The sequence below is a fragment of the Augochlora pura genome, chromosome 1 (assembly GCF_028453695.1).
Source record: "Augochlora pura isolate Apur16 chromosome 1, APUR_v2.2.1, whole genome shotgun sequence".
In the NCBI taxonomy this organism is placed as follows: Eukaryota; Metazoa; Arthropoda; class Insecta; order Hymenoptera; family Halictidae; genus Augochlora; species Augochlora pura.
Window position 1 is genome coordinate 12,880,250 of NC_135772.1, and position 20,724 is coordinate 12,900,973.

General features: G+C 38.9%; 1 protein-coding gene across 8 annotated transcripts in view; it reads right to left on the reverse strand.

The window, feature by feature from the left end:
* The window catches only part of LOC144472927 (rap1 GTPase-activating protein 1), a 180,200-nt gene that overhangs the window by 119,899 nt on the left and 39,577 nt on the right, over positions 1-20,724 (reverse strand). Inside the window, exon 1 of one of the 8 annotated variants that reach the window (XM_078186430.1) lies at positions 7,216-7,618. The exons of the other annotated variants lie outside the window; for them this stretch is intronic. Coding sequence (XP_078042556.1) covers positions 7,216-7,334 — 119 coding nt within the window. The 5' untranslated portion in view covers positions 7,335-7,618. Of the gene's footprint in view, positions 1-7,215; positions 7,619-20,724 lie in introns of those variants that run through there. 8 annotated transcript variants of the gene reach the window in all.

Below are 20,724 nucleotides of genomic sequence, written 5' to 3' on the forward strand. Positions count from 1 at the left end.
TTGACCGTTGCGATTGTTGTTCACAGTTTGGACAGTTTTAATGCGACCTGCCATTGTGAAAGTTATTAATTGCTTTACCTAACATTTTTATAGTAGAACACATCTATCATTCAAATACTTGAAACGTTTTAAATGCAAATATTAATAAAATGATTTGTATTTAAAGATATAGGATAAAAAATAACTTATTAAACAATTTTATAAAGCTTTGTGATAAGGAATAGAGATTAAGAGAATAAATTAACGCCACCGATCTTGAAATTAAGTAACTTTAAAAACATCTGACGTCAAACAATTTAAAAAATATCAAAACTTATACAGATTGTTGAAAAATTAATCTTTTAAGGATATAATATTTTACCAAACCTATCACAGTACCTTTCCAAGTGTCAGCGCTAAGAAATATTATTTCAAATTACGTTTTGCACGTATTGACCCTTCACCGAACGATCACGAACCATTTGTAAGTGGACCGAATTTTTTGCGCGCGGACTTGTCGTGGATAAACTAACATTTCTTGGGCAACTTTGATGTAGCTTGTGCGGCTCTTTAGCCAATAGATCTCCGCCGACGATAAAACTAGCTGCGGGTCCGTAAGATGAAAACGATGATGAAACCCAATAAAGCGATCTCAATAACAACGAAGATATCGACGTATATCTTCCATAACAGAACACTTACGGAGATTGAAAGGATAATAAGACGGTCCCAGGTGCAGAGAGAAAAGACATATTTCTCGGGTGAGCGTGTGTCTAAGTTCAAGAAATGAGCAGGAACAGATCGAGAAGAATTCGCCTGCAAAATGTCTTGTAGAATTATCGAGCTATTGGATTGTCGGAGAAGATTTGAAGATCCGTGGAATTATAGACGGTATTGTATCATTATGATCACTGTTATTTCGATTTTAGTAAAAGCAGTTAAAATATCAAATGTGTTCGAGTAACTTGAGAAACTTGAGAAACTCGCAGATATTTCTAAACGATAAAGAGGGAATTAACTGTCGACGATCATTTAAAAGAATAAAAATAAGATGTAGAGAGTCTTGTACCACATCGTTGTCGGAAACACGATATTTCAAAAGGATTTTAAACGCACGTTTTTATTCGAGCTCCATTTTATTATTATATATTTAAAAGACATATTTACGCAATTTTCTGCAATTTTAAAAAATACGTTTACGGTTTACATATTACTATACCAATATCTTGAAGTTATCTGAATATTCTCGTATTTGGTCTCATTCTTAATTAAAATTGTCTACTTACTACAACGCTAATTTTACAAAGGCATGAGAAACTATATTACAATATCGAAAATTTTTGGATAAAACTTGAACAACTTTGACTAACGATAACTTCATGAAAAATAATCGTAGGATGATGCTTTTTTAAATTGAACCTTGAAACCACTACTTTATATCTTTGCACTTTGTCGAACATGGCAAATTTTAATATGGCAAACATGACCTGATATTTAAAGTGGACGTTCCAAGCTTTAATTAAAAAAAAGAATCATTATTCTACGATGGTTTTTTGGGGTGTTATCGTCATTAAAGTTGTCCAATTTCGAGCGCATTTTATTGCAATATTTGTCCCAATTTATTCAGTTGAATAAATTCTTCATATATGTATCTTTATTACGTCAACAATAATTATTAATAAAAAAATTCTTCGTAAACGTAATATTAAAGTTATCCTAAATGGCAAAAAATCTGTCAAACACATGACACCCGTTCGCTTTAATTACGCAAAACGAGAAAACATGTTTTCAGAAAACGAGCGTCGCTTTGTATAGTACCGTCCACCGTTAAAATACGAAACGAGCATTGGAATATGAAAAAAAAGAAATATAATGGAAAAATTTCATCACATAAAACTTCGCGTTGTTGCATCCCCTGCGGGGCTTGCAACAGGAGCCGTAATAAATAATTTGTCCGGATAAAGCTTGAATGTCTTCATAATGCAATTCGAAAGGTATGCGCATATGCACTTACACGACGCGTCTCTCATTAAATGGAACTTCAAAGGGCGCACACGGTGCCCAGGGTCGTTTTACAAGAAAAGAGTAGGGGATCGGAAGAAAATTTATAGGTTCACCGTCGACTTAACGCTGTCCAGCTTAACACCGAGCAACGAATGAATAGACACGCGTTCGCCGTGCTAACACCGAAAAAAGGGGTGAGAAGTTCGCCCTTACATTATACCTGTGCAGCCGATCGGGACCCATTTGCTCCTCCTTTCAACTAAATCAGTATTAATGGCGATAATATCCGTGGTCGATCGTGCTCGTCGATGTCATAATTTTCGTGACAGTGGTACGTGCGGGCCAACTTGCGCGGCGCGCTCCCATTCTGCTCCGGTCAAAAGAAAATCCAAGTCATCGATTCCAGTTATCCATCGCGTGTGATCGAGAAACACGGTTTGTCACGCAAAGGGTGCAGGGGCAGCTTGCGTGCCCTTCCGTTCTACTGCATAATCCTTCAACGCGGATTATGTAGATCCTTCGAAAATGCAAAATCATGCAAGGATTTTTGTTCGGCTGCTGTATTTATTAAATCTTAATTTTTCAGAATTAGCTTGGAAGACACGTTCGTTGAACTGCATCATTGTTGTAGCTATTAGTCCAACAAGAAATTATGTTATATGTTCGCTCATATTGTCATATGTTTAAAGTTTATTCAATGTTTATAAAATATATAACTTCTTTTAAAATATTTTTATTAAATACAAATATTTTAACGGTAAAGATTGATAGCAAAGTAAATGTATTAACAATATTTAATAGCGTGACCGTAACACGTGCTATCTAAAAGTAGTGTTTATAACTTTTATCTTAAAAAACAATGCAAGTAATAATAACATTTCTTTTGGTAACACATATATACGTGTAGAAATTCCAGAAAAGCAATAAGATCCTCATCGATAAAAGACTTATTTCTCCATTTATAAGAGAGAGCCACAAGTTGATTATACCGATTCAATTAACGCTCGTGCTCGAGAAAAGAGAAGAAAGAGAGGCGAGATCCTAATGCACAATATATGTGCGAACATATCGTCTTCGGGACACACGTTGGAATATGAATTTCCATGCGTGACTATCAAGAAGCTTCTAGTTAATGTTCTCCGTGTCCCCGGTAATTAATTACAATTTCCAATGTCGTTTGTCCTATACCGAATCGTGTCGATTCATTCGCCGTGCGTGCAATATTTTTGCCAGTCACCCGTGAAAGGGATCCCCGAGTTATCAGGGGAGTTATCGTATTCGCCCGTAATCGGATATGACAAATTTTCACCCAGGCATTCTTAAAATTCGCTCGCGTCCGTGTAAATAGTTTAAGCGTCTCTCTGTTCGGATGAATATTTATGGCAGCATATACCGAGCCTTGAATTACCATAATTCTGTTTGCGAATGCGGTATTTTATGCCTTCCTTTTTGAGAACGCCGGTAGGGGGTAAGTGAAGTTCGATAGCTCCTGCAATTTTCAATAAAGTTCGGAAGTTTTTAAAATTTTTAACGAAGCTCGAAGGATTTTTACGACTAAATATCTATGGAATTTTTAATAATATTCAAACATTTCAAACATGTTAGTGAAATTCAAGGATTTCTACAATTTTTAGCGATGTTCGATGTTTCTACAATTGTTAGCGGAATACCATGGTTTCTTTAATTTTTAATCAACTTTCAAGCCATCTATAATTTTATTAAATTTCAAATATTTCTACAAGTTTCAATAAAGTTTAGGAATATTCACGACTTTTTGTACAGTTAAAAAACTTCGACAATTTTCAGCAGAGTTAAAAATTTAGCAATTTAATAATATACTATAAAAACAGTTAAATTACTTCGGTATCGCCTTAATAATCGAAGGAAAAATAAAGCCGACCACAATTCCCACGGATTGGAGAATAAGATTCTTTAAGTATCACGATTGACCACAATCAAATTGTTGTTGACAAAGGCCAGAAATACACGTTGCAGCGTAACTGAGTCAATATTTTCACCCCGCAGCTCCTTTGCACCGCCTTTTTAATGCAACGCTCGCACGTACAAAAGATATCCAGATCTCCGGCTGTGACTTTGATCATTCCAGATGACCGACGATCGATCAAGTATATATTTATAATAATTTGTAACGACTGCTCTGCAATTTAGCTTTTACGAATCCAGCAGAGACTCTTCAAACATCGAGTTCAGTTACATTAATTTAAGTACATTTACATTGTATACAACGGAATAAAGCTTCACAAGACGTACAAAATGTAGACCGAACGAGTCTTGCATGTCCTGAATTCTGCTACTCTAACTGCTATCCTATATTGACCACGATTTTAGTAACAATAAACATCCAATTAATTTTATGGACGTCATTATTAAAAATTGTAACAGGAGCATGATATTACATTACTAGTAACTCCATGCAACTTTTTTTATAACTGCGTTCGATCAGCCCATCTCCGTCCTTAGTAATTTCAAATTTTACTTTAATTTAGACAAAATTAATAACTGCTTTGTTAGAAAGTTAACTTTACTGTAAAATTGATATATTTCATGCTCAACGATATAATAAAAACAATACTTCAAAATTCTCAATAATTTTTGCGTGCCTGAGATTTTTAAGCGAAACATGGCAAAAACAAGCACACGTGCACAGGATAAACAAATAAACGAAGCCAGTACAAGTTCGTGTGATCTCGACGAAGAAACTCGTTCAACCATCGGAATCGAATAAGTGTTACGAAATTGATAAGCATTTTCGTTTCGATTTTCTGAATCGTCGAATGAGGCTCGTTCGTAATATACAACGGAGCCGAATATTAAGTCGTGATTACAGCCGAGAATGGAAGCGAGCGGCAAGACAAAAACCGTGGAGTCGATCAAACCGGTAATCATAATTTACAGACGAATTATTTATGGACTGTCATTTTGCAAATTACCAGGAGATTAAGGATCGTAACGGGTACGGTCTAAACTCTTAACGACATGCACCCGTAGGGGAAGAATACCTGCATGGTACCCTAACTTCAATTACGCGCGGTCCGTCTACGGACTAGACAAACTAAAATGCTACCCTAAATGCATTACACTGACCTTGCCGAGTAATAATGTACAACGGGCGAGCGTATTATAGGTTGTACAAACATTTCCGCAGCCCCCCCTTTTCAAAGAAAAAATTAATCTGTGTTTACTTTGCCTTCATAACTCGTTTCGTTTTCGGCTTAACGTTTCCCCAATTTCTTACGTCATAGTTTACCATTTGGTTATATCGAGTTTCCTATGAAAAATAAAATATTATGATAAGTCTGTCTTACTGTACAGTTGAGTATTCTAATTTATAGCCAATTAATCCAACTATTCCAATTGGTAGTACTATTGTCAGATCTCCTAAATTATAATTATAAGAGTTGAATTGAACTGTACTTTTCAATTCTTCTTGAAGATATAATACATAAATAATCATTTTCATGAAACGAGAAAGTAAGAGTGTTTCTCTGTTATTAAGAATTTCATAGGCAAATAAGCAGTTTACCGTACTCTGTAATAAATCAGTTTCTTGACTTGTATTTCGTGTAAAGAGAAGGCGGACATACATTTTTCATAAGGATAGATCAAGGGATGAGAAATGTAAATACATATATTAACTTTCGTCGCATGCATATAAATGACCTATTTGAACGTACATGAATACGAAGAAGACGTTGCCCCAGTATGATGGTAAATAAAATAATAGATGACAAGATTAATTAATAGATAACAAGGCAACGATATTTTTCCTCTATTTTTATTTTTTAATGCATAAAATGATAATATGTCATGCTATAGTAAGGAATTATATCGTACAGTTCACTATTTCATTTCAAATTAATTTTTAAAATAAAACGTTGACCGAACAGTACCGCTATTGTTTCTGATTGTAGAAGATTATTAGCAAAACGAATCTGTGACAAAAAGCAACGTGTATTCACATCTTCGATGTACAGCGCATGAACTATAAGAGTCACAAGTGAGCTTAGAACTGTGAAAACTACAGTTATCCAAATCTTATCATCCGATAAGATGAAGAAAATAGAATTCTGTATAATATTGATCTTTAGAATTAAACAAAAGTTACGCAATCAGTAACATCACATGCAATTAAAGAATTTAATTCTTTTAATTTTTAGAAACTTTTTCTGTTTAGATATGATACAAAAATTACTGTAACTGACGTTGTATTCATATGTACTTATTTGGCGATGTATAAAAGTCGCGGAAATTATCAAATGATAATACGAAAATATTGTAAAACATTATCAATTGATAATATTTAAATATATTAAAATAATTGAACAAATCCAAAACGCCAAAACATTTCACATTTGCAATCCTGCTTTTTCATTCTAAAACGAGAAATAAATAAAGTTAAATAACAAACTGATAATAATCCGTTTGTGTTAAATACTCAGACAAGCTCTTACCACGAACTAGAAATGGTCTTATATTGAGGTGGACAGAAAATTTATTCCATTTCTTGCCGTGCGATAATCTCATGTGCAAAAAGTTGCATGTCATTTTACCTTAATTGGATGTAACCCCCGTGTGACAAGCAAACTTCTCACACCCAAAACTTCCGACACGGTGTATAAATATGCATATCGATGACTCAAACCGAATCAATGTAAATTTTCTCTTAGGGATGAATGTTCAAAACGGTTGCGAAACCTTTTAACAAAATTTTAAGTTCAATTTAGAAATGAACAACGTCCTTTCTATTAACATAACAATGGTCGCAAAAAATGATGCGTTGAATTAACAAGGAAAATACGGAGTAAAACAATGATAGAAGGAAAGTGCGTGCCCTAAATTGTTTTGCAATGACTTTCTGTTATTGATTTCTTGTCTATATTTTTACACATTATATCAAACATGAAATTTAAAGTATATTAACCATATACTATCAAAAAATTAAGGTTCGATGCAATAATGAGATCAGGATCAGACAATTTATAAATAGTGCTCGTATAACTAGAAAATTGATTAATCTTCATTAAAAATATTTTTCTTAAAGAATTAGATCATGTATCAAAATCTTCAGAAATAAGAGTAGACGAACTATGTTTCATTATGTACATAATCAAATGATACGTTTGCAACTTCTGGAATAAGATATAAAATCCGAAGGTTGTCGCAATATAAACATACGTTCTCAAAGAATTAATAGAATGTCCGAAGATTTACCGTTTCTTGGAGAGCAGCGTGTACGACTCCTTGGAGCCGGTGCAAAGTCGCATCCGCATCTTGCGAGCGGTCCTGTCGACGGCTCGCTTCTTAGCTACACCTCCGTCCAAAACTGGCATCCAGGCGAATTCGATGTGGGTCGATCGACAACGACACGGCGATCATTGAACACCGCCCACTATCACGACGAGTATACTACTCCCACGCACCTCTCTTGAACGAGATCCCTCGGCGAACGGTTTGAAAAAGTTTCGATCCACGGGCCGCGGCGAATAATCGAGTCGACGCGATTAATCGTCTTTCGATCCCGCGAGCACGGTAATTATTTTGTCGGCAATTTTTCCCGAAGTCATATAGTAATATAATTTACAGCCGATAATTCTCGTTGGTTGCGAGCCTTATCGAGGAGAAGGGAACTATCGCCATCAACCCACGGCTCTTCTTCGCATGCACCGCCACACCACCGGCTCCTCCACCCCCACCTCGACGATCTTTCTTCGCTGCCGCCTTTTCCCGACAACTATTACGCTGATAAGCTCAAGCGGCGTCCGGTCGAAAGCGCTTCTTCGGCTCCACCTCCGCTACGCTCGCGACACGTTTCTGCTCTCACAAACGATCCCCTCGGAATCGATTTCTAGATCACGGCTAATGCACCTCGCGAAACTTATCCAGCGCACAGGTTAGGCCACAGCCCCGTCGAAAAAGGCGCGGACCTTTATAAGTGGCCTTTTTGCCTCTTAATCGAGGCAGAACCGCTCGGCCCGATAAGCGTAAGTGCAGTGGCAAGAAGTCACGCTATCCAATTGCCCGAGATCAAAGGGGAGTCTTGACAGCGACGTGTTTCGGTTACGTATGGACTCTCGAGTGGATGTTTCGAGAGCTCCTCGTGCTCCTCGACCTCGAGTTGAAATCCTTCCCGTGGAATTCGAGGGTACAAAGCGCCGATTGTGCTCCAGCTTCACCGCTAATTCCTGCACTATCAATTTCCTGCGTCGACCGCCTCCCCGTATGATTTCCGGGACGATTTTTCTCCGACCCTGCCCCTCGAGTTATTTCAATGATTGAAAGAACTGTTCCAAGTAATTTCGATCTGCTCGAACGGGACGACCGATTCGGCACACTGCCCGACACAAAAGACCCGGTTTATCTGCCCGGCGACGATGTCCTCGTTCAGCGATCAAGAACGTACTACAGCGGACAACGCTCGCTTCCGAATGGGCCAACGAGACAAGTCCGCTCTTGTCCGTTATCTGGCTTGAGATGCTCCGGTCACGTTCCAATTTGTGAATGAAACGACGACGCTCCGCGATCACCGGAAACAATAAATTCCACTCTTAGCACAGTTTCTCGATATCCGGCCGGCACGACGCGGTTGTCGCGACGCTTTTCCGAGAAGTTGCCAGTCAAATGAGTTTGCGAAATTGTCTGGAAACTGAGCCACGCGTTTCCTGTTCTTCGCTTTACTACGAACACTTAGGAATCTTCTTAGAACTGCTGTCACTAGCACGATCACTTGATTTCTTTTTCTGAAATTCGACGTTCACGGAGCAGAACGAGTTTTGTCAACGAACACGAGTTTCAAGGTTAAATGCCGGTAACGATTACTGCGAGTCTCGACGTTACACAAACTGCTTCGATTTCCGACGTACACTTCTCCTTCCGTTGGCGAAGCAATATTGGCGAAGATTGTAGAACGTCGGCAGCGGCGGCGTAAATTAGAGGCTCGTTATTTCCGTCGGTAGCGTTGAATCTTGAATGAAATCAACACGAGGAGCACATGACCGTGCGCGCAGCCGACGAAGTAAACGCGAGTCTCGCGTTACTTCGTATGAGCCTCGATGAGCTTCGCCGAGTGTGCTGAACAGTAGATTCGTCGACGAGCGAGGGGGGCAGAAGCCAATGGCGAAAGTCAACAACAGCTCTCGACGCAGGAAAGAAATCTCCAAGCCGCTGATAGACAGCACACTCTTATATCCTACTCATCCACTGATACGCGTGTAAATATTGCGCGGGTATCGCAAGAGCTCTTCTTTGGACCACGTCACCTAATATCTTCGCGTTAGTAGACGAAGCGGCATTAGGTTCTGCAACGGCATCACCGAGATCCAAAACAGAAAAGAGTTCCTCTCGGTAATCCTCTTCAGCAGTATATCTTGAAAAATTCACGCGATATGACCGCAGCTGCAAGATTTAAAAACGGAGGAAGACTTCTCTGTTTTCAAATTGCAAAGGAATAAATAACTGCAGTTTAAAAACACGAGATGCAACAAAATATTACACTTTCCTCGTGTCCGTTCACCTTTGAGTTATTCGACCTGCACAAGGAGTAACAAAGAAATTACGAGTAAGTCACTTTTCTTATGTCCGACTTGAGTATGATACAGCCAACAACCCACAAGCAGTTTATCAATTACACAAGCGATTTCCAACGAGCAACCCCGGCGTAGAAAAATGTTTATAGCACAACGTCCTCAAGATAAAACTCCTACCAGAGGCCACTGACACAGAATCCTAATTCACACAATTATTTCGTCGTCGTTTCAGACGCATCAGAAAAAGTTTTCCGCGGCGAAGAAACAGCGAAGTTTGAAATCCGGTATCGTAGTCCTTCTGACCAGTAAATTTATTAACTTCGCTGGCCGGTAATTGTTTTATCGTTCGGCTGAACCGATGCAAAAAGATGAACGAGTAACGAGACGAAGAACCGATCGAAGATCGAGTTACGCGCGAAGTTACTTCTCGAGAAACACGCACAGGGGATAGAGTAGGATTCTCGCACGTACACTTGAATGGGCCTAGGTGGAGAGCGCACGTGCGTGCGTACGTGCGCGCAGCCCGACGGATCGAGTATGAAACAAGAAGGCATGCGTCACGAGCTCGTAAGGCCCCGATCCTAGTGCTGCAACTGCACCGGAGGGGGGCAGAGCGCTGCGGGAGCGGTGGGGGGCACGGGTGCAAGGAAAGGAAAATCGACGAGCGGACTCACAGGGAGGAAATATCGCTCTCCTCTTCTGTTTCCCGTGATTTTTCTCGCCGTTCCGCTTGGTCTTCTCTTCATCTGCTTATCTCTGTGTTACAGACAGCGAGGAACGATCATTTTCGAGCATCTGTTAAAGTAGTATTGGACCAAATTATTTAAGTCTGTCTGAGACAGTGATCGAACTAATTTAACCAGCAAACCGTTGCAATCTCTTTGTAATCTGTATAAGTTAACTGTAATTATACTGTATATGTTTGACTTTCTACATATTCTGTTTAAATAAAACATTATCTTTTAACAATAATGTTTCTTTTATCTTTTCTTATCGATCCGTATGACGAAAATTTAAGTAATGTATTTTGTAGATTTCGATACATTATTATATGAATGCCGAAAATTTCATTAAAGTCGATTGACATTGTTACGAGCTACAAACAATTAAAGGTAATTACAATCGCAGAAAATCGCAAAAAAAATGAAAAAATACTATTTTTATTCCAATTAATTGCAATGTTTGAAAGATTATTTCTACTCATTATCTACTAAACTGTCTTACATCCCAAAGAGATTCAACTTATTCAGTTCAGTTTTTAAAAAGTGATTACGGTTCAACAGATGTCTGAATATTATCATTCCTCCCTGTACACAGCATCATCCCTTTGTAGCTCCTCTTGGTTGTCGGTTGCTTCGTTGCCTTTGTTGATTTCTGTCTCGTTAGAGATTTTTCCTTTACAACTAACTGTGCTACTCGCTTATTTCCTTGCATTCTGGATCTTTTTCTGTTACGGTGCCTCGAGTTTCCAAGGTGTAACTCAAACAAGCGACTGCTGCCCGTCCGGTTTTCGAGGAAGTATTTGGAGCAGAGAATAGAGAAACACGCTGAATAAAACTCTGCGTGGTATTGTGGTAATAATTCAGGATGTCTCCGTGATTATTCATGATTGTAATTGACTTTCCCGATTTACTGTTACGTTTTAACATGCTAAATATTCGAATTCAATAACGAACATTATATTAAGAAACTTTTACACACATTATTTAATTACAATAATTATTTAGTTCATTAATTTTACACATATATAATATTAATTTTCATAGGATCTAAGCAAAATATTATTAGAAGAATTCAAAACTCCAAATATTAAGAAAAACAAGAATTCTTACATAAAATGAATTTATGATCGTCTGGTCATTTTCAATCATTTTGTTCAATTTCAGTAAAGAGTAATATAGTAGGTTTAGTGTTAAAAAAAAATCACGCTTCGATAGAATAAATAACAATGCCATAACGAATAACGTTCTTGACTTATTCTTATTAAAACGAACCTTCGGTATTATGTTCTGCGTTTATTTTATATTAATAATTTTATTACGTTTATGCTCGGATGTTAAAAATTCATTCCTCTGCTACTCGGTTGATGTGGCGTTTGCTGCTGGCAATGTCTACATGCATACATACATAATATCTTTATCTTTCAACATCCCTGTTCGTGCGTTCGAGTCCATCCGCTTCTTAGATTAATCCGCTCCTCTCTTCTTCGAGTCACCCACGGCTCCTTCTCGCATGTTATTTTCTGTGGGTTGACCCCATGTCACGCGTGCATATGTTCCTGTGATTGCCAGCAGCGAAGAGGCTCAGTACCGTAGGTGGTAATCGTCAATGGTGTAAATCGAGACAATTTTCGACCTCCTACAGTTAGATTTCTCAGCTCGCCTATACAATCGTGAGTTTACTACTTCGGATGCAGTATGCTACTGGGATGAAACAGGCTAGTTCATTCTCTGCGCTAGTCGTATAATTATACACAATTTCAAATATATTATTATATTTTATGGTAGTCGCTTTCCCTTTCCAATTACCAATGACACTGATTTTAACGAACTTGAAATTTTAATGAATATTGATGTTATGTGGTTACTCACTTACTTGTTTCTTTAGAGATCAAAAGATCATGCCTATAAATAGTTAGTCGACTTTTGTTAAATATTGTTCAGTTTCCTTGATATCCTAATTGCTCGTTCAAGTCTCCTTCCACAGCAATTTTGAACAATGATCATAGTTTATATTTTAATATTTTCATGCACATGGTCTTAAACATTTTGTATCATATTTATTTACTATTTAACTGTGCTGGCTTTAATCAAATTAACTTAAAATTTTCAGAAAATATTTCAAAAACGCATGGAAGCATACAATCAGATGCAGGCATAATATCTTAGTATCAAGAATAAAATGAATCGTATCGCACATGTTAACGACAACGCTTTTTTTGGTAGCTAAACACGTCGTGTTGTTTGGTGTCTTTTATGGCAAATAGCAACACCAGACACGAACAACAGAACTAATTAGCCAGTTTTAGCGAGGTCGATTGGGTATTCATAAGGGACGGGCCTCGATCAATTACACCGACAAATTTCCATTTATGTAAACGAACACCACCGTGTACGGCGACGGCTTGTACACCATTGAGGTTTATGGGTTCTCGCCCGATACGTTTTACCGTCTAGACCTTCGATAAAATCTCCGAGGTGGTCGCGAAAAGAAATTGTCATTGTGCGTTCGAGTATTTTCCGCTGGTAGAAAATCGATTCAATGACTCGAAGGGTGCACGCTCGATTATCCGTGGGCTATAAACTTCCACATAAGTGGAAAAACGCGGCCGCGAACCCCGTTCTTAACAAAGGTGACAATTTTCGAGGGGTGTTCGTGTGACGGCACGCGACATATGCTACGCAGCGTCTAACACACGATCCCTCCAATTTCTGACGGAATTGCGGGAAAAGCTCGCAGCCCGGCCACAAAATCGGCCGCGGGTAGGGCCAACGGGGGACGCTCGAAACCGAAATTAAACGTCCGACCTTTGTTATCCGGTAATCGACGATTCGCCGATCCGTAAGTGATTTCGATTCGAAGCCACCGGACGCAGACGTTGCGGTTGCGAATCAGTATGCGACAATGGGACCAATTCGACACCGGAATCGAACCGTTCCCGCGTGCAATTATTCGAGTGCGTCGTTATACCTGCGGCTGTCGCTTATTCGACCTTTTATGCAGGCTGTTCATTTTCCGAGTCGCAACCCTTCCGCGCGTTACCTTTCTCAAAGCTTCCGTGAATGATCCGTTTGAATAAGTTCCTTACTTCTTCTTCTGTGTTTCTTTCCTTACGTTTCGCGTTTAATTTACACCTAGTGTGTAATATTTTACGTTTTACAAAAAATTTGGCTTATTTATTATATTGTTTACTTGCTACGGAATAGTTTAACAACTTCAATGCTATTTTCAACGAAGGTGTTAAGAGATGTCTTTTAATCATTTTCGTTTACCACTGCTTTTACCGAAAAGAGTTACAGGACATCGTTCGATAACTCTTAATAAAAGTGATTTAAATGGTATAATACAAAATGCGTAATTATTACAGGTCCAAATCAGACAATGAATATCATTTCAACTTTATATCGTTTCAATTACAATTGACGGAAATATGAACGGTTCCATCGATACAATGGAATATTGTTTTCCTCTTCAATATTCGCATAACGTTCTGTACGCAACACAACGAACAACGTTGAAATTTTTAACGTTACTTTAATTAGGGTAGCAGCATTGTTGGAAATATCGATTTCATTTCAGCGTAATTAACAAGCCGGAGGCGAAGTTTCCGAACATTATAATGGCGGAGAAAGACGGTGGACGCGTTTGACGCGTGTAAACGTCGATCGGTGAACTGGATTGTCGGAAATAGTGTCAAGGTGGTGATTTACAGGTTCTTTCACAGCCGATGACGGGTACTGTCCCAATGTGGAATACACCGGCGATACCGGGTGACGCTGTAGCATATGTGCGGCAATCGTAAACTACGCGGACACAATGCACGGCTCTTCAGGCTGATTGCTATTGTTCCATACGCATGTGCCTGAACATTGGAACGAGAGTCAACGATGCTACAACACTCGACGGTTATGCAGCAAGAACATTGTTTATGTAAAAAATCAATTGCCGCACGCACTCCCGTAATTTCGCGTCGTACTCCAGTGAGTCGATTCATTCAAGTGTTCGAAAACTGTTGGCGCAACAACGGGGGCCGCCCGATGCTCGAAAGCCGCAGTATTTCTGCGTGCTGTACACCGTGCATGCGGTTTCGTGTGCTTAGATTATATAATGGCAATTAAGCAAGACTAATAGAAAGTTGGCCACATTTGTTACTGCAGGTATTTTGAATTTCGAAGAACGCTAAGCAAAACATGACACGTGATTTTGTAACAGTATATTCGAATGTCATAGTCCCTACAAACTTGACTTATTTGTCCCGCGTCGATTTATGTAAACTACGAACTACATCGTATCATTACCTAATATATTACGGACCTACTTGCTTGACACGCTATCGTATATTACCCAACGAAGATAGAATTCTGTGAATGCGAGTATCGTGTCCTGTGAGTCAACTAATTCGGCAAATTGTTAATCTTGCAGAGGTGCGTGATTTCATCCACGAATAGAGGATGGGCCGAAATGTAGTACAACCGAGCAAGGAGTGATTCAACGTGAGTAAATAAGAAACAAATTTGACATAATTCTTGTGAACTACGTAGTAAAACAAATGTTTCCGTCATTGTTAATATTTATGAGCAGTATCAAAAACGATGAAAGTTATAATATAATTCTCATAGTTTTAAAGCTACATTTAAATCATGCCTAATTATACCACCACTTTGCAATCAGCTTCCATTCCAACTTTTAATATTTCATTAAAATAGGATTTCAATTAAGAATTCCACCAGATAATATTCAATTTCACGAAATGATAAATCACTGACTATTCAGTGAAGGCTAAGTAAGCCCGCGATAAAAGATAAAACGCGAAACGTTTTATGAATATAACCTGTGACATTTGATAACTTCTAGGCATCATACTGCGGCGACTCTATAAAGACTCGTCTCACGCGGCGTTAAATCAATACAAATTAGAGACAAAGCGAACATTGCTCCCGCTAAAATTGATCGAGCTCGCGTCCATTAAACATTCGACTATATCACGGAATTTTCGCGCGCTGATTGTAGGAATTTCTGTGTAAACTGATAATAACTGGCATTTACTACGCGGATATCTATTATTCCCGTCGGTGGTTGCATCCTGTGCGTTCATTTCAAATTACCGCGCGAGCGAGTGTGCGAAAACGCGCGCGCGCACACACACGCAAACGCGCGAGAACTCTGCCTACATGAAGACAGTCGTTTGCCCTAGCTATCTACCTACCTACCTACCTACTCACCTACTCGTACATATCCATTCACCAAACCTGTCCCGTTCCTGCGGTGGTATGTACCCGCTTAATGCGAGCAAACTATGCGAGTGTATTAAAACGCGCTAAACGGGCGAAAGCAATAAAGGGGGCGCACACTCTACCCCACATCTCCTCCGATCGCGCGATTAAGATCCAACGGAAGATCCTTGGGCGCAGCGAAATTCTCCATTAACAAGGGAAACAGGATGCTTCGGAACAATTAAACGGCTGAACATTTGCCGAGGCGACTCTATATTGTCCGAGAAGAGACCGAATTCGAATATCCATGAAAAAGTTATGTGTCAGCGTTCATTACGATCCTAACGCGATATGGTGACACTAATTTTTAGCTAGATTTTCAAGCAACATTTTTAAAATACAAAAGAGGAGTTAGCTTTCTAAATTTCATTAACTCGATGACTCTGATATTGGAGTTTAGAAGGACATACTTATCGAGTTAATGTTCTTCGAGACGCGACGCTTCGAAAATCGATACCGCGAGTACTTGAATGCCGTGCAAATTCGATTATTCGAACCACTGTTGTCTAAATACTCTATTAGGTAAAGCACTGCAATCGAGTAACCGTTCTATTATCGATACACCGCTAACTTTGTTCTATCGGTTCGAATAATCGGGATCCTGCTGTACTTTTTCAATTTAGTTCGGTAAGGAGCTGTGAAACTGCATAATCTAAACGCCGAAAAATTTTCATTTAGTAAAGAACTTGTATGTCTATCGTTAAATGCATTAAAAATGTATTGCCATCCATTTTAACACCTTGCACTACAAAAGTTGATCAGACTCGTAACGAAGATTTCGTAAATATTGTATTAAAAATGAATGTCAGTTATTTTTCCTAAATCTTATATTTTTGTTATCAAAATATAGGAACAGAGTAAACAAATTATCATGGAAATTATTAAGGGAGAAGAAGTGCTAATTTTCGTGACTATCAAAGAAATCTTTGGCTTTTATCTGTTTTTGAAATTCCAAATGGGTCAGGTAGCAATATTAGTTTATATAATATAATTGTATTAGGAACAATGTAAAATATTACAAATTAATATAAATATAAAATACTACAAATTATTATACATAAAATGTAATATAAAAATATTATAAATTATGATAACTAGCGTGGTGTGATCGCTAATCAAATTACTTTGAACAACTCTACAATGCGTGCATTAGTATTTTTTATTATTTGTGTATAGTATCTTAATGCTTGCCAGCAAGATTATTTGAATGCTTCGAGTATCGGCTGAAAATTTCGGCAATGTTCATCAGCGGTTCCGCGCGACGAATTCGCGGGTAAGGAAAAGTCGAACACGGAGTTCGCAACGCGACCGCGACAATAAAATAAGAATTTCGTTACGCGGGTCGTGGCGCTGTGAAAGAGGGCGTGCGACGACGCGTTCTCGCTCTCTCGTCACCGCTTAAAAAGTTGCAGAGCTGTCTACGCAGCGCCACGACAGATTTCGTAAACGTCGAGATTGACGGTGTACGCAATCTAACCGATAAACGAAGAGGCGTGAATACGGCCACGCCGGGCCTTTGCGGCGATAACGTAGATACCGTAGGCGATAACCTGTATTATGAATCACAATGCTCATTAATATGAAAATGATATTCGCTGTTTCCCCGAGATTCGCTTATCTTGCGTGTGCCGGCGCAAGAAAGGACAATGCACTCGGGGAACTTGCGCGCGCGCGCGCGCGCGCGCGAGCGCTCGCTCGCGGGAAATGCTCGGTTGTCTCTCGCTGCAGAAACAGGAAAGAAAAAGAAACAATAAAACACGTTACGTAACGCGTCGTGTTCATTGCGATATATACACCGGCTATGCACGTAATAAGAAAGCTGCGCGAGCGCGCGCGCGGTGTATAAACTTTGTAAAATATAACAAAGAACTTGACCCGCCCGTTACACCGAGAAACTGCAATACGTCTCCTTTCGTTTTGCTTTTCCTCGCGATAAACTCCCGTTAATCGTGATTGTGCTCGTGGTCCTTGGAATTTTCTTCGTTTAATTATAACCGAGATTTTTATCCAAAACTTTGCTCAGTTCGCGAGAATAAACGACTGTTCTAGGTTTAAGTTGAATCGTAAGATTTTTAACGATTGCGTATTTGCGAGTTACAAATTCGATGTTATCGAGATATCGTTGAAAAATTGTCGCATATGATGTTATTATTATTCAACCGAAACCCGTGATCCTTGCTGAGAAGAGAAATGTAAAGAAAATGTTGCGACGTTTATTGGAACGGTTATGAGGACGACGCGAATCAATGAAAGACTACTGGATGAATCGAGTCTTTCGTAACGTTTCGTGTTGTTATAAGTCGCAGCAAATTGTTGAAAATAAAATGACAGTCACTCACGTGCTGTAAATGTGCCCGACACAAGTGGACGGTAATGACAACTTACGAGAATAAATAAATAATTGCTAATTGAATAGGAGAAAATCTGCTTGTGTACTTTGAAATTAGTGGTTGCGTGATTAATTTATTGATATGAATAGATTATTTATATGAATGGATTATTTGTATAAATGAATTATTGGTATAAATGGATTATTGATTTAAATGAATTATTGGTATAAATGGATAATTTCTATAAATATTACATTATTCGCATGAATATATCATTTGCATAAACGTTTGACATACCATCGCATGCGTAACAGATTTTCAAAACCAATAAATATTTAGCGGAAGAATTCTAGCGTCGTCTCAAACTTTTTTCAAACAAATCTAACCAAATTAAGTTCTATACATCTTCCATTTAACCCTCGCTGTGCGAATGCAGGGTTCATTCACATCTGTACAGGCTGTTTGGCAACAAGTGGAAGAAAATGAAGGGTTACGATCCGCCGTGACAATGCAAAGCGAAAAGTAAGAGTAACTAAATTACAGTTTTGACTACGCTTTGGGTTACCTATTATTACAAATCACACTGATTCATCAATTGTACATGAATCAGACCAGGATAACTGTAACAGTGGCGTACTTTAAAAAGTGCTTCCGTTATTAATAACTGAAACCGTGGGACAAAACAGAAATTAAAAATCTTTACCATCAATAATTATGCTCCACTTCGAATACAAGTAAACTGCAGATTTTATGCACTGATGATGTGGAAAATTTAAAGACGATGTACTACTTTCAACTATTTTAAGTTATTGAAGAGAAGGCAGATGTCTATAGATCTAAATATTGCATTTAACGCAGACAATTCGTTTACAGTCTAATTATGAAAATTTCGAATAATTGTATAATTGAATAATTCAATATTTTAGAAATTCTCAGCCCAATTATGAGATACAATTGTAACGTAATCGTGCGTTGTACGCAAATACTATTCTTGTTAACTCATTTTCGATATAACATTTTCAGTTTTACAAACTTGTGCATTGCGAAGAAAAAAAACACAGCTTCGGAAAGTTGTCTCACTCTTTCATAAGAAATCGAAAGACGATTTTTTATCGTTTAATAGCATTCAAACGTTATGCTCGTTGAAGTGTTGTTTTTTATTGGCAAACCGCTGAATCACCTGTATTACTAACAACCATACGAAACGAAATTTGTTTGGCGAACGACGATCCAACAAATAACAGTTGTAAACTAAACTAGACGCATCCACGAATTTCGATGCTCAGTGATATCGTGCTGAAAGTTCTAGTGAAATACCGGAACCCAAAATCTGTAATTCCAGAACGAAAACAACAAAATCGGGGTTCGTTCCAAAATCCGATCTCTCCCTCGTAGAAACGAGGCGGGCAGAGACGGATGACGTGAGGGGATAAAACGGCGCAAAAAAAAAAAGTGGAACGACGCTCGGGTAAGGTGAAAACAAAAGGTGTTGTGGAAGGGGTAGGCGCCCCTTTTCGACGGGAGCGTCGTCGTTTTGACAGGCCCGACGAATTTTGACACGAGTCACCGCACGGCTGCTCGAGTTCGGAATGCTCTCGCGGATGGAATCTGCCGGGGCGAGACAGGAGGGAGGGCACGCACCGTGGCGAACCAACAATCGAGATAATAATGTAACGCGTACTCGATCGTTTTCAGGCCACTGTCGCGTTGCGATCCAACGGCGGTGCTCGCAGCCTCGAAATCACCTCTTTGTGAAGTTCCGCGGCTGCCGATCGTGTTTGGATAGGCGATCCCGAGTGGCGTTCCATGATTCGGACTGGCAAAACATCGGCGGATTTTTGCGACAGCTGGTCAAAAAGGGCATCGAAATATGGGAAAAAAATCACAATCGGGATTTTCTGCTTTGTTCGAGGCCGATGCGCCGCAAAGCCTTGACAAAATTTTGATCGAATCCGACACGCGTCTGTCATAATAATTACTCGCGTAATCGACCAAAAAATGTCTGCATTGAAGTCTGTCGGTAGTTTGTTCTGACACTTGAGCATTATTCTCAATTTTCGCTTAACTAAAGATGAATAAGGTATTACTCCTTCTTCAATAAAACAAATATTCTTGGTTCTTTAAATATTCATAAATATTATATAGATTATTCATTTATGTTAGATACACCAAAATTCTCGAATGTTATAACGGAGTAGTAGCCTGTAATAATTCGAAATAAAATATAGTGCAAACTCGTCAAAAATAAAATCCGGTAAAGTTGTTTGAATAACAAAAAAGCTATTTTTTTATAAAGCTAATTTAAAGCTTTATCTAGATTTAATCTCACTTGCGCAATAACTAGTGTTCTTTGTGGAGCCATTTACTCTAAGTGAAATGTCTTCGATTGTAATTTCTGTACATTCTCCAACAATATTCAAATGTTTTAATTCGTTTCAAGACGAACGCTTTGCTTGTTAAATCGCCTATTTAAAAATACAACTTACACCAATAAATCACACTCGATCCTTTCAGTAATAAGAGCACGAAGATACTTGTTCCGTAAACAGCGGTCTCTCTATTAGGTCAGAATTAATACAGCGGACCTATTGTCTGGTTTTTCAGAATTTGCGCTCACCGCTGTAGAACCATCAAACACTCTGATCCGCATTTAATGTTCGCAGGGAGCTAAACGGATCGCGTGCATTTCCGTGGGGTGCAAATGATGCGCGCGAGCGAGCGCGGTCGCAGCATTCTGGAGCGGAAACGAGACGATTGGAACGCGTGCTTCGGAAATAGGGTCAAAGCATGAGGGAGGGGGAAGACAGAACCGTTGAAGAAAGACGAAGGGAGGCCCCATAGAAACCTGTTACAAACGAGGGTATCAAATTCTGC